Here is a 14,259-nt window from a genome sequence, read left to right on the forward strand (position 1 = left end):
CCCACCTCACCACCCCCCCGTTGGTGAGACTTTGCCAGGGCAAACATCAGAAATGGAATCGCTTTTAAAATGTCCATTCTTCCTCTGCAGGGTTCGGCAGACTCCTACACCAGCCGTCCATCTGATTCAGATGTTTCTTTGGAAGAAGATCGGGAGGCAGTGCGTAGAGAAGCAGAGCGACAGGCCCAGGCCCAGTTGGAAAAAGCAAAGGTAAAACCCTGCCTTCTGCCACACCGGGCTCATTGCCAGGTGTGCTGGGTCCGTGATGGACCACCTGCGGAAGTCCCTCCTGAAGTCTACCTTGGGTCTCTTCCCGTAGTTGATTGTCTGGCTGTAAAGAGATACCAACAATGGAGTGGATTTTCTTCCCCCGGTAGAAAAAGGCAGTGTGATGTATAAGAGTGATCTTGCCTTTTACGTTGTTTCATAATCCAAGAAACTTGTGTCCCTGGGTGGATGGTTTATTTAGACACATGCAAAGGATCCCTGGGTGTCCAAAGAGGAGAATGCTGCTTCTACTACCAAAATGATTTTACTTCCTTTTTTTGAAGGAAACCATTTCTCTGTTTAGAAGAACAAACTTTCTTTGAGCTCATGTTTATTTTCGTAGGCTTGTTGAACAATCTTTCCCCCCAGTTTTACTCTGTAGGTGTTCTATAATGATATTTCTCTTCTATTTAAAAAAAAAAAATGGGTTGTGTTATGCTTTTGAAAAATAAAAGAAGAAAGGATTTTCTTAGTGAAAAATCTTCCTCTCCTAGGAGGACTTTCTTCTCGGTCTCGTAATATAAGATGCACGTATGTGGAAGGAAGGCTGGAAATCAGATAGAAAACATACAAATACAGAATTTAGCTGTACTGATTGTAAGGATCTGCATTCTTTTTTCCACGAAGTCATTCACATAGCAGCTGTTTCTAAAGCGTTGTTCATGCTCACAGTGCCTTGGTTTGTGTGCAACTCGGTGACTTTTAAATGAACATACTTTAGCATGGCCATGGGTTTTCTTGTGAAAAAAAAAAAAAAATGACCGCTTTGAAAAAAGGAGTAAGCGCTGTGTTGATCTTGCTAAAAAATAAAATCAAGGGTAACTAGAATACTTCTGCTGGCTGCTTCATCTCTGAGATGAGTAAAATCCCTGTGTGTTGCTATGGGAATCGTGGCTTGGAGATTGTGGTTTGAATGCATGGACAGCCCTTATGTAATATTCATGACCTCTAGCCCAGCTGCCATCGTGGTTTGCAGAGGAGCTGCCAGGAGACCTTGACTTAAAAAAAAAAAAAAAAAAAAGGCTGTACTTCTGGACATTGAAACAATGTTCTCCCCTCAGTGGGCAGGGAGGTCGTCTCCAGGTGTGACCCAGTCTTGACTGCAAGACAGCTTATCAAGGGCGGGAGCAGGGAACTGATAGAGCAAGGTGTGGTCCAGTTGCCGTCAACAAACCTGCTCTACCCATAGGAACCATTTAAAACATTAGGATGCGACAAATGGAGACGTGAACAGACGCTAAGTGAGATAAGGACAGACACTTTATGATTCCACTGATACAGGTATCTAAAGTAGTCAAACTCACCGAAGCGGAGAGTAGGTTGCCAAGGACTGGATGAGAAGGAAGAGAGAAGCTGCTGTTCCACAGATAGAAAGTTGCAGTTATCAGGTGAACACATACTAGAGAGCTTTTGTACAGTGCTGTACCTGTAGTTAACCATCCTGTCCTGTGAGCTTAAAAATTGTGAAAAGGGTAACTTCCTTATTACATGTTCTTACTACCAAAAAAAAAAAAAAAAATCAAGAAGTTGAAATTAAAGAACGAAAATAGGACTAGTGAAGTTAATTGCCCCAACTCTGCAGTGTAACTCATCCATGTTGCAATTTAGAGCCTGGATTCCACATTCTGTATTTTGCACCAGGGTGCAGAGAAAAGTCAAGAAAAAAACAATAACAGTTTGTATTCCAGAAATAAGAGGGTTTTGTTTGCACTACATTATTCATGTGATTTTTCACATACCAAAATTAAAAGAGTTTTCTCAGGTTCACTCGTGTCTTGTAGGTTTGCTTCTCATAAACCCCAAAGCCTTTAGTTATCTGAGTGGTGCATTTTTGTCAATCATGGCTGAAAGTCCTGGGTTCAGTGCCACAGCTGCATAGAACTTTTAAATATCCTTCAACTTAGCATGGATCATAATATTGCTTCTAAATCAAACCATAATTCTTGCTACTTGTCATACAGACTAAAAAGGTGAGAGTTACAGGTAAAGTAGGAGATGAAAGAAAAGGAAGAGGATTTAAAACAAAGACCAAATCATTGAAGAGTTATATCCTGTGTTGAATGAAAATAGCTTTGCATCCCTTTTTCTTCTTTCAAATTAGATCAATCGCTTACATCTTTGATGTATTCAAATGAGTTACACTAGGGTGAGTGAGAATCGGAGTAAGTGCTGAAAGAAGATACAAACCAGTGGGATTGGAGCTTACTTTTTGTTAAAATCAGGATTTGGTAGGTCTGATTTCTTCATTCTGCTATCTTTGAAAAAGGAATACCAAAAGAAGGACTGTAGATGGGTCATTCCAATGGGTCATTCTTTAGGCTACTGTAGTCTGTTTTCCTCTGCCAGTATATCATCATGCCTTTGTGGGACCTATTTCAGAAAGAAAGCCTGAAAGATTCAAAAATATAGGAAATCATTGTTTTTAAGATAGTTCAAAACACTTTGCCCATCCATTCTGAAAGACTCAAACATCTCCTACATTTCTTCTGTAACCATTACCGCAGCCCTCAAACAGATAGCCTTTGTCAGTAGATGTTTAATTCGCCACCGCTACAGATCACGTGCCCTGAGTGTGTGCAAATGCCTGGAATAAACCTCAGCAGTGCTCTCAGATCCTGGCACTGTGTAAATATGAAATATATTCTCCATTAACTGCCTTAAGAATACGCCTGTGAAATAAGGTGATTGGCAAGTAGGGAAACGAGAGAAAATATCTTTGGAAATTCAGTGACCTACAAAAGGTTATATAAGCAGCACACTGTGCTTGCCATAAAACCCAGCACTTGTCACTTAGCACTTTATTATGGCTTCTCTTAAACGAGTAAACTCTACAGCGAAGAGATGATAGATTTATTCTGAGGCAAATAACTGACATGACCTTGTTTTTTAACCTGATGTTTTCTGAATCTGGATGCACGATTTGCTCTTGTTCAGTTTGGCTGTGCTTTGCAAAGCCTGCCCTGTTTAAGCTAGTGCTCTTTGATGCCGCCCTTAAAGACAGATAATAGAGGAATTTAATGTGTTCACACGTTGACCTTTTTTAATAGAATGGCTTTGTTGAGATACCATTCACTTATTTGAAGTGTACAGTTCAGTGGTTTTTAGAATATTTAGGTGTTCCCATCATGGCTCAGTGAGTTAAGAAACTGATGTTGTCTCTGTGAGGATCCCAGAGGATTTTTTGATCCCTCGCCTCACTCAGTGGGTTAAGGATCCGGCATTGCCACAAGCTGTGGCATGGGTTGCAGATGCAGCGTGGATCTGGCATTGCTATTGCTATGGCTGTGGCATAGGCCTGCAGCTGCAGCTCCAACTCAACCCCTAGCCTGGGAACTTCCATATGCCAGAGGTGCAGGCATAAAAAAGAAAAAATATATATTTAGAGTAGTGCATCCATCATTACAATCAACTTTAGAACATTTTCATTGTCCCCCAAGGAAATCCCATGTTTTGAATTAGCAGTCATGTCCCATTCTACCCAGCCCCCTCAGCCCTAGGCAACCACTATTCAACTTTCTGTCTGTATGGATTTGTCTCTTCTGGTCCCTGCGTATAAATGATACCATGCAATAGGAGGTCTGCTGTGATTGGCTACTTCCACTTATGTAATATTTTCAGTGTTCATCCATGTTATAGCCTGTATCCATGCATTCATTCCTTTTCCTTGTTGAGTAATATTCCATTATATGTATATATCACATTTTATTTTTCTTTTGTCTCTTGGTGGACCTTTGGGTTGTTTCCATCTTTTAGCTGTTGTGAATAATGTTGTTAGGCCCATTCATGTATAGATTTTTGCCTGGACATTGCTGGGTCATAAGGTCATCTTTTTTTCAATTGAAAGCATTTTCTTTTCCCTTTTACTCCCCCCAAATAATCCTTCCTGCTCTATATGCAGAGACTCTTTGAGTTGGGAAATGTGGAGGTGAAAGGCTTTGGAGCAGAGATGAAACAGGCTCGGTGAGGTATTCTTAGTAGAATGGATTAACATCACATTTTAAGGTGATTGTTCTCTTATCAGTAAAGATCTCCTATATTAAAGGAAGTGTGTTAGTCACTGTTGGTGAGTAGGGGAGGCACTGCAAGGCCAGAGCCACAATAAACAGGCAGATCTTTTGCTGCAGAAACTTCTATTATTTAGAGGGAAAAGTTGTGGCCTTCAATCATGCTCATCAGAGGTAGAGAAGTATTTTAGGGGAGCAGAGAGGTCTCCAGAGAAACAGACTGCCCCCTGCTGGTAGCACAGAAAATCTTTCTTGGAGGTGGTGATGGCTTAAAACTCTGCCTTCCAGGATGGACAGATGCAGTTTTGCTTGTAAAGTAGAAGGTGGGGAGTGGAGAGGGAAGGCTTGATGAGGAATATGAGCAATGGCCTGGCAGCCAGAAAACATGGAAGCTTCCAGAGGAAGGTTCCTTATTTGATTTTGCCAACTTGAAGATTCCTTTATTCTAGCTTCATGTTTAATTAATAGTTTGGCTGGGTATAGTAATCATGTATGAAAAGCATTTTCTTGCAGAGTTTTAAACATTTTTTTTTTTTGTATTCTTCAAGCATCCAGAACTGCTGTTAGGATTGCCAGTGTCATTCTGTCTTTGTGATTTCTGTATAATATTCTCTAATATTTTGAGAACTGTTCTTCCTTTGGTAAATTTTTGCCTTAGTGTGAGTCTTCTTATTTATTACGCACAGCTTTCCATATGAACATTCATTGTGAAGGACCAGTCACTTCAATTTTGGAAAATATGTTATTTGTCTAGTTATCTGTTTAATTTTTTTTTTTTATCATACCTTTGTCTTTCCTTTTCCTGGTTCTCGAGTTTGTCCGATGTCTCATTAGAGTTTTCTTCTCTACTCATTTTTTTCCTCAGTGTTCTCTCTTCTTGTCCTACTAGCTGAGTTTTCCCCACTTTTCTCTTAATCTACCTATTGAAATTTTTATTTTTGAAAATTTTAATTCCCAAGAGCTTTCCTCTCCTTTCCCTTCTTATAGCTTCTTATTCTTACTCCACAGCTATAATATTTTCTCAAATATCTTACGATGTTATTGTTTTAAGTTTTCTCTTCTGTCAGTGTTTTTGAAACATTTTAATTTGGATTTATTTTTATATCTGGAGATTTTCTTCGGAGGCTTGATGTTGGGTTCGTAATTAAGAGCAACACATTGTAAAGCTAACTGGAAGCTTTAACTATGACAGTAAAGCTTTTTTAAATTTTGTTGGAGTTAGTTGATTTACAAAGTTGTATTAATTTCAGGTGTACAGAAAAGTAAATCAGTTACACATATTCATATGTCTGTTCTTTTCCCATATAGGTTATTACAGGGTATTGAGTAGAGTTCCCTGTGCCATACAGCAGGTTCTTGTTACTTATCTATTTTATATATCATAGTGTGTATATGAAAATCCCAACCCCCTAATTTATCCCTCCCCCAGGGTTGCCCCTTTGGTAATCAAAAGTTTGGTTTCAAAATCTTTGTGTCTGTTTCTGTTTTGCGAATAAGTTCTTTGTATTGTTTTTATTAAATTCTACATATAAGTGATCTCATATGATAGTTGTCTTTCTCTCTCTGACCGACTTCACTTAGTACGATCATCTTGAGGTCTATCTATGCTGCTGAAAATGGCATTTCTTCATGCATTCTATGGCTGAGAAATATTCCATTCCATCCACATCTTCTGTATCCATTCCTCTGTTGGTGGACATTTAGGTTGTCTCCATGTCTTGGCTATTGTGAATAGTGCTGTGATGAGCATAAGGGTACATGAATCTTTTGAAATTATGGTTTTCTCTGGATCCATTTCTCTGGATGTTTATTGATTTTGCAATAACTTTTTTTCTTTTTTTTGTTTTTTTGCTATGCACATGGCATGCGGGAGTTCCTAGGCCAGGGATCGAACCCATGTTACAGCAGTGACAACACTGGATCCTTAACCACTAGGCCACCACGGAACTTCCAACAATTCTTTTTTAGCTGCACACATAGCATGCAGAGATAATGTGGTCCAAGGAGCAAATCCATGTCACAGCAGTAACCAGAGCCACAGCAGTGACAATGCCAGATGCTTAACATGCTGTGCCACCAGGGAACTCCACCATGTGGTCGTGCTACATTTAGTTTCTTTTTTTTTTTTTTGTCTTTTTTAGGGCCGCCCCGCGGCATATGGAGGTTCCCAGGCTAGGGGTCGAATCGGAGCTGTAGCCACTGGCCTATGCCAGAACCACAACAACTTGGGATCCAAGCCACGTCTTCAACCTACACCACAGCCCACGGCAATGCCATCCCCAACCCACTGAGCAAGGCCAGGGATTGAACCTGCAACCTCATGGTTCCCAGTCAGATTCGTTAACCACTGTGCCACGACAGGAACTCCTACATTTAGTTTCTTAAGGAACCTCCATACTGTTCTCCATGATAGTAAAGCTTCTTAATCACTGGTCTTTGACCAGGTACTGGGTGGTGGCTTTTCTTTTAGTCTGATCAGTTTCCCCAAAGGAGTCCCCAGTCTCTGGATACTTGAGTTCTCACTATTCTTTCTACTCTGTTAATTGCCACTGTCTATTTGCTGTACTCTAGATTTTTGTCTACACCCATCTCATTTTTTTGTTCTTTATATCTATGGGTTTATACTTTAAAAAAAAATACTTGTAGGAAGAAACATTTGTTCAGTTGACCATGTTTGACTCCCCATACTTATGAATAAACATACTATAAAAAAAAAAAAAAAGAAAAAATGTTTCTCCTCTTGCCTTAATCCGTAAATGTCTTCAACAGTGGGAGAATCCTATTCCTGTTGGAAATATTCCCCTATCTGGACTGGTCAGAAGCAAAAAGAAACAGGAATGTGTTTATTCACCTTCAACCTGAAGATAATTTTCTATTTTAAAAAATGTTAAACATTTTTTCTTAATTTTTTTTAGGAGAATTGCGTGGCAGGTAGGAGAGAAGTAGGGTATATGCCTATGTCACATCCTTTTTTTTTTTTGTACAAGGTAAAATCCAAAGAGCATGTGGCAGGTATTAAACTAGATGGCTATGCATAGGGAAAAAAAACCCATTTAATTGGTAGAAAAGAAAGTTCACAAGAGAGGTCTCAACAGCAAAAACATTAAGTATGGGAGACATTCTTCAGAAAATATTTTAGGTCAAAATTACTTTGCCCTTGTTGATTTTAATGCTGTCCTTTAATTTTTGCTTTGAAAAACTGTCAGCTCACTTTGCTCCTAGCCCTGATCTTCCCAATAGAGCTTTCTAGAAAAGGGGCAAAATATGTCCAACTTCTGACATCCTGATTTAGTTTATTGTTCAAATACTTATGAGCTTAGGTTGCATTTTTTTTTTCTACCTGTAAGAAATAAAAAGTGCATGAAAGACCCATGGACCTGTTAGGCTTCTGCATAACTAAATACGACAGGATAGCACAGTCTCATACACTGGTTATTCATTCCACTCATCTCAAATGTTAGTTGACAATAATAGCAATCACACAATAATGACAACACTTACTGCGTGATTACTGTTCATCATAGACCATTTGAAAGGGGAGTTTCCGTGGTGGCTCAGTGGGGTATAAACCCAACTTATTCAAGAGAATGTAGATTTGATTACCGGCCTTGATTAGTGGGTTAGGGATCTGGTGTTGCCATGGGCTGTGGTGTAGATTGCAGATGTGACTTGGATCCTGCGTTGCTGTGGCTGTGGTGTAGGCCTGCAGCTGTAGCTCTGATTGAACCCCTGGCTTGGGAACTTCTAGATGGTGCAGGTATTCCCATAAAGGAAAAAAAAAAAAAAATGACAGAAAAGGAAGCGAGGGCTAAGGTTGGTGTATTTAAGGTTAGCACCAGCAGGAATGGAGAATTGGGATGGGAGGAAGACGGGATGTTCTGAGTTGATTGGCCTCTTATTAAGTGTGCCCTAGACTTCTCTCTCTGAGCCTCACCTTGTTTTTCTTCTCTACTAAGTCAACTTTGTCTGGCAGGTCCTGGCTATAACACAAGCCTGTTTTTACTATTTCTCGGGTTGTTTCTTTTCAATCTCTTCCACTGCTTCCCTCCACCAAAGTGTGGAAATTCATTCAACCCAATGCACCGACCTTGACCCTCTGGCTTCTATCACTGGAGATGTACCTTTGGTTTTCAAACAGGTCGATACCTCAGGAGCTGCTGCAGAGGCAGAGGGCTTCCCAGCAGATTGTGCTCTGGTGCATTCTTCCTGGAGTCAGCCAAAGCAACTCTCTCCATTTTTTTTTTAAACCTACTGAGACTTCTGTGGAAGTTTAACTTTGAATATAGAGATTTGCCTCTGTAATGAGTTTTAAACCACTGCCATCTTTCCTTTTACCCTCTCATCCCTCTCACAGCTTCCTCCATCACTTTTAAGTCTCCGCCTCTGCCCCTGACCTCTCCCCTGGTGGTATCGCACATCTGTCCTTTTTGGCCTCTGTCAGTTCTGCCATTTAAAATGGAGCTCCCCTGAGATCCTGCTGTAGAGCACAGGGAACTCTTTCTAATCACTTGTGATGGAACATGATGGAGGATGATGTGAGAAAGAAGAATTTATATATAGGTATGACTGGGTCACTTTACAGCAGAAATTGACAGAAGATTGTAAATCAACTGTAATAAAAATGAAATGGAGCTCCCCGTTTTTCGCTTCAAACTCTTCTCTGCATTTTCTTATTTCTGTCAGTGTTATTTTCATCCTCCCAAGCTCAAAGCCTGATTAGTCAATGGGTCAGCAGGTTTTTTTCTGTAAAGGGTCAGAGAGGAGATATCTTAGGTACTGTGGGTCATGTGGTCTCTGTCACAACTACTCAACTCAGGGAAGCCTCGATTTGGATTCTATCTCTGCTGTAGACTGGCTGCTTGACCTTTTGATAAGTTATACGTGACACTCTTGGTTCCAGTGATAACTGCATGAGCTGGGACATGTCAAGTCCAGGGTTCCCAGTCAGGGGATTGGGATGGGCACAGGCAGCTGGAACACACTGCTCCTGCCTTCTAGTTCGGAGTCCAATGGGAAACGTGTATTAGAAGGGATGAAACCCCTGTTTTCATTTCCACTTTAGTTGTGCAAGGTCACCATACATCATTATATATGATTGTCACCAAACTTAGGTTCAGCTGCTTGTTGCTAAAGAATCCAATACTGAGAGACAAGTGTTAGGTAAAAGTAAAGACAGCTTTGGAGTTCCTGCTGTGGTGCAGTGGGTTAATCATCTGGCTTATCTCTTTGGTGATGTCAGTTCAATCCCCAGCCCCGCATAGTAGGTTAAGGATCCCGCACTGCCACTGCTGTGGCGGAGGTCATACCTGTGGCTCGCTCGGATTCAATCCCTGGCCCAGGAATTTCCATATGCCATGGGTGCTGCTGAAAAAGAGAAAAATAAAAATAAAAATAAATCCAGCTTGATTGAGGAAGCCGACACTCCTGGGGAGAAGGTGGACTCATGATCCAAAGAACCAACTCCCCATTGCCAACTGGGGGCAAGAGCTTTCAAAGGGGAGTTTCAGGGGTGCTGAGGTGTAAGGAGGGGCCTGCATGCAAAGCAGTACAGTCATCTTGAAAATTGTTATGCAGTGGTCTCATCAGCATCCCGTTGATTATTTTAAGTGCAGTTAAACTTCAATTCTAGAGTCAGTTTGTTCCCATTTCCCTGAGGCCATTTCTTGGAACTGTGCAAAATGGAGCAGCTTATGTCCTGGCTACAGTCTGCTCATCATGGAGTTAACGTCTTCTCTCTGGTGTGGGTTTCAGTATGTGCAAAACGGCTCAAAGACTATGGCTCAGAATATTATCTATACCCCTTGAGGAGGAACTCAAGGTCCTTGACTTTGTTTAATAACGAAACTGTTATTATTTTGTCATTTGCCTCTTTTCCTTTGCTTCTGCATTTTCTCTAACTTACTCTCTGGCTAAAGTTTTTCTCCAGACAAGAGGCAAGCAGAGAACAGGACATGGGGTTATGGGGGGCGGGGAGTTCTGTCCTGAGACATCCCATAGCACCCAGCTCCATTACGTGGTCACTACCATATTTGAGTTGTTTCTAACTGGGTGGTGAGTGCTGGGTGGCAGATCTGTACTGTCAGGTCAGTCCAGTGGCTGCTGACCCGAGTGGCATTTGCACTATCACGTGATCTTCACGGTGGCTCACCAGCTGAGTCTGATCGCATCCCCATCCACCCCTGGGACTAAGGCCAGTGTCTTGTCCCCTGCACTTGACTTGGAGCCCCTTGAGAGTAAAGGCAGCCTCTGTGCTTCTTAATCTCACTGTAGCAGATTTCTGCCTCCGTTATCAGGAGTGAGTTAACACAACACTCCCTTGCTCTTCTCACAGGCTCTTTTCTGAGTAACACCTGAGTATTTTAGGAATAAAATTACATATCGTTCCCTGTTTCGTTACGGTTATATTTATCTTGGCAGTCTACCCAGGATTGAGTTTCAAGTTTCTTATGGGTAAGAGTTACATGTTTGAAAGAGAACTCAATATTCTTTCTAACTCTCTCTTACAGTAGATTTATGGGTTTTATTAATGGAAGTTCTAGGGGGCTGAGATTTGCCCACATTAAAATTGCCCTCTTGTGTAAGAACCCTTATAAGGACTGTTAACAGAATACAGATTTCTGGCTGTCTCGAAGCCATAAATGGATTGGGAAAGGATTATTATAAACTTTGCCGCTCAAGCCTTCTTTTTCATAGAGAGCTGTAACTGAACATCTTTGTGGTTATCTTTATAAACACAGCTATAAATACATGATTCTCCGCTTCTTTTTCCCTCTACCAGATATGAACAGGGAACAACACAAAAACCTTTAAGCCCATACAACAGTCAACTTTTGGGAGTTCCTGTTGTGGCTCAGCAGGTTACGCACCCAACTAGCATCCATGAGGACGCACGTTCAGTCCCTGGCCTCCCTCAGTGGATAAAGGATCCACCATTGCCTCCAACTGCAGCACAGTTCATAGTTGCGGCTTGGATCCAGTGGTGCCCTACCTGTGGCACCTGCAGCTTCAATTCAACCCCTAGCCCGGGAACTTCCGTATGTTGCAGGTGTGGCCCTAAAAAGAAAAAGAAAGAGTCAACCTCTTTCTGTCTTGAGTTTTTGCCTCACTGACAGCTAAAGGGAAGGATATTGAAACCTGTGAGAGAGTAGAACTTGTTCAATTAGCAGGCATTTGATGGGTGGTATTGTGCTCTTGAGCGAAGAGCCAGAAGAAGGGCTATCAAAGATTTGTTAGTTGTGGTTTCTCACTCCAGAAGCTCATGTTCTACTTAAGGATGATGTCGGAACATCTGGGTCACGGAGCACACGGTGATAAGTGACAGACTAACAGCGGGGTGAGACAAATGCTGTAGGAATGGTGAGCAGGTGGACTGCCATGCTGCTGGGGTAGGGAGGGCCGGAAGACCAGAAGCAGGGCAGTTGGGATTATAGATGCCCCCCCTGTGAAGTGGGTGTCTCTTTGGGGACAGAGGCTTTGCTAACCAGTGATGTGCTGTTTCTAAATTTATCAAGATTGATTGCTAACTGAGGGGCCCAACAAAGGCTGTTATTTTGGTTTAATTTTGTTTAAATCCCATTTACTTCCAATTTACTTTACACGAATCACACCAAAGTGGTCTTATTTTTGTCCTCTTAACTATTTTGTTAAAGTATCGTTGATTTACAATGTTGTATTAATTTCAGCTGTGTGGCGAAGTGGCTCAATTGCACATATTCCTTGTCATATTCTCCCCCGTTATGGTTTATCTCAGGATATTGAATATAGTTCCTTGTACTATACAGTAGGACCTTGTTGTTTATCCATTCTATATATAATAGTTTGCATCTGCTAATCCCAAACTCCCAGCCCTTCCCTCCCCGCCCCCCCGCCCCCGGCAACCACAAGTCTGTTCTCTATGTCTGTGAGTCTGTTTCTGCTTTGTAGATAGGTTTATTTGGGCTATATTATGGATTCCACATATTAGTGATATCATGTGGTATTTGTCTGTCTCTTTCTGACATACTTTGCTTAATGTGATAATCTCCAGTTGCATCCACTGTTGCTGCAAATGGTATTATTTCTTTTTTATGGCTGAGTAATATTCCATTGTGTGTGTGTGTATACATACCACATCTTCTTTATCCATTCTTCTATCACTGGACATTTAGGTTGTTTCCATGTCTTGGTTATTGTAAACATTGCTGCAGTGAACAGAGGGGTCCATGTATCCTTTCAAATGATAGTTTTGTCTGGATATATGCCCAGGAATGGGATTGCTAGATCCTGTGGCAACTCTGTTTTTAGTATTTTGTATCCTTTTAGCTATTTTGAGGTGTAAGGGTCAGTCATGTTTACTGTGTTCAGGTTGTTGTATAACATCTCTAGAACTTTTCACCTTGCAAAACTGAAACTCTGTACCTGTTGTTCAACATCTTTTTGTTCCCCCTCCCTCCAGCCCTTGGCAAACACCATTCTAGTTTCTGTTTCTGGAATTCTGACCACTCAAGATACCTCATCTAAATGAAATCATACAGTCTTTGTTCTTTTGTGACTGATTTCTTTTACTCAGCCTAAGGGCCTCAGGGCTCATCCATGTTGTAGCCTGTGGCAGAATTTTTTTCTTCTTCCTTTTTTAAGTTTTATTGAAGTACAGTTAATTTACATGATTGTGATAATTTCCCCTATAGAATAAAGTGACCCAGTCATACATATACACATACCCACTCTCTCTCAGATTGTTTTCCTTCTTCTTAAAGGCCAAATAATATTCCATTATGTAGATTTACCACATTTTCTTTACTCACTTAATTGTTGATTGACACTTGGGCTCTTCCTGCCTCTTGGCTGCTATTAATAATGCTGTAAAGAATTTTTTTATCTTGCATTTTTTTGTGTTGTTGGTTTTTTTCTTTTTTCTTAGGGCCACGTGCACAGTATATGGAGGTTCCCAGGCTAAGGATCTACTCAGAGCGATAGCAATGCAGGATCCAAGCCATGTCTGCAACCTACATCACAGCTCACTGCAACTGAGATCATTAACCCACTGAGCAAGGCCAGGGATCGAACCCACAACTTCACGGTTCCTAGTGGTATTCATTTCCACTGCGCCACAATGGGAACTACTTGGATTTTTTTTTTTTTTTAATGAACCTATTAAGCTGTGCCATCAGCAGGTGGTAGCTTATGTTTACATAGTGTCTCGGTGTTGAAATCCCTAGTTGCTTTGCTTGGTCCTTGTGACTTGGTGGAGAAAGGAGGGCAGATATAGTTACCCTAGTCTGTGAATAAGGAAATTGATGGTGGATACTGAAGAGTCTTGCCCAAGCTCATTGAGCTCTTAAGTGGCAGAATTGGGACAAGGCCCCCGGCTTCTCTTTGGTAGCATTCTGTTCTAATGTCCTTTCACCTAATCAGTGAGTCCCTTATAGAAAGATATAAACGAGCAATGCACTAATGCTTGCCTCTTTGTTTCATGCTCTGGAGGGATTAAAGGAATAAAACATTTTTTTCTCCTTAAATAACAAAAGTAAAAAAAAAAAAAAAAGCATGGCAACTATTAAAACAATTATGAAAAGTAAACACACCATTCTAGCTGTTTTGCTTCCTTTTTTTTTTTGCTGTTGAGTCTTGATACTACAATTAGAGTTTGCAACCAAAAGAGTCACCTTCCCCCCCACATTTTAAGTTAAGTTTATGCTACTTAAAACCCTGATTTGGGTTGAGCACTTTTTTACATTTTAATACCATTTAAACAAACATTTTGAGTGAAAATTTCTTGAATGTAATGAATTATTACAGAAGGAGCTTTCAGGACTTAGTGTGTCCTGTGTTCTTGCTTAAACAGAGATACCAATGGAATGTGCCTAAAAATATTTGACTAGGATCTTCCTATAGAGAAATGGAAAAAGAATCACCCATCTAGGAAATAGGTTGAAGAATGCTGAAGAAATAGAGTTGAGTTCCTGTCGTGGCTCAGCAGTAATAAACCCCACTACTATCCATGACGGTG

General features: G+C 40.9%; 1 protein-coding gene across 10 annotated transcripts in view; it reads left to right on the top strand.

Annotated features, from left to right (window-relative positions):
- Positions 1 to 14,259, top strand: part of CACNB2 (calcium voltage-gated channel auxiliary subunit beta 2) — a 565,457-nt gene that overhangs the window by 405,942 nt on the left and 145,256 nt on the right. For all 10 annotated transcript variants that reach the window (XM_021064820.1, XM_021064817.1, XM_021064823.1 and 7 more), the window contains one exon: positions 91 to 210. In XM_021064820.1, coding sequence (XP_020920479.1) covers positions 91 to 210 — 120 coding nt within the window. The remainder of the gene's footprint in view (positions 1 to 90; positions 211 to 14,259) is intronic.

The sequence above is a fragment of the Sus scrofa genome, chromosome 10 (assembly GCF_000003025.6).
Source record: "Sus scrofa isolate TJ Tabasco breed Duroc chromosome 10, Sscrofa11.1, whole genome shotgun sequence".
Classification (NCBI taxonomy): domain Eukaryota; kingdom Metazoa; phylum Chordata; class Mammalia; order Artiodactyla; family Suidae; genus Sus; species Sus scrofa.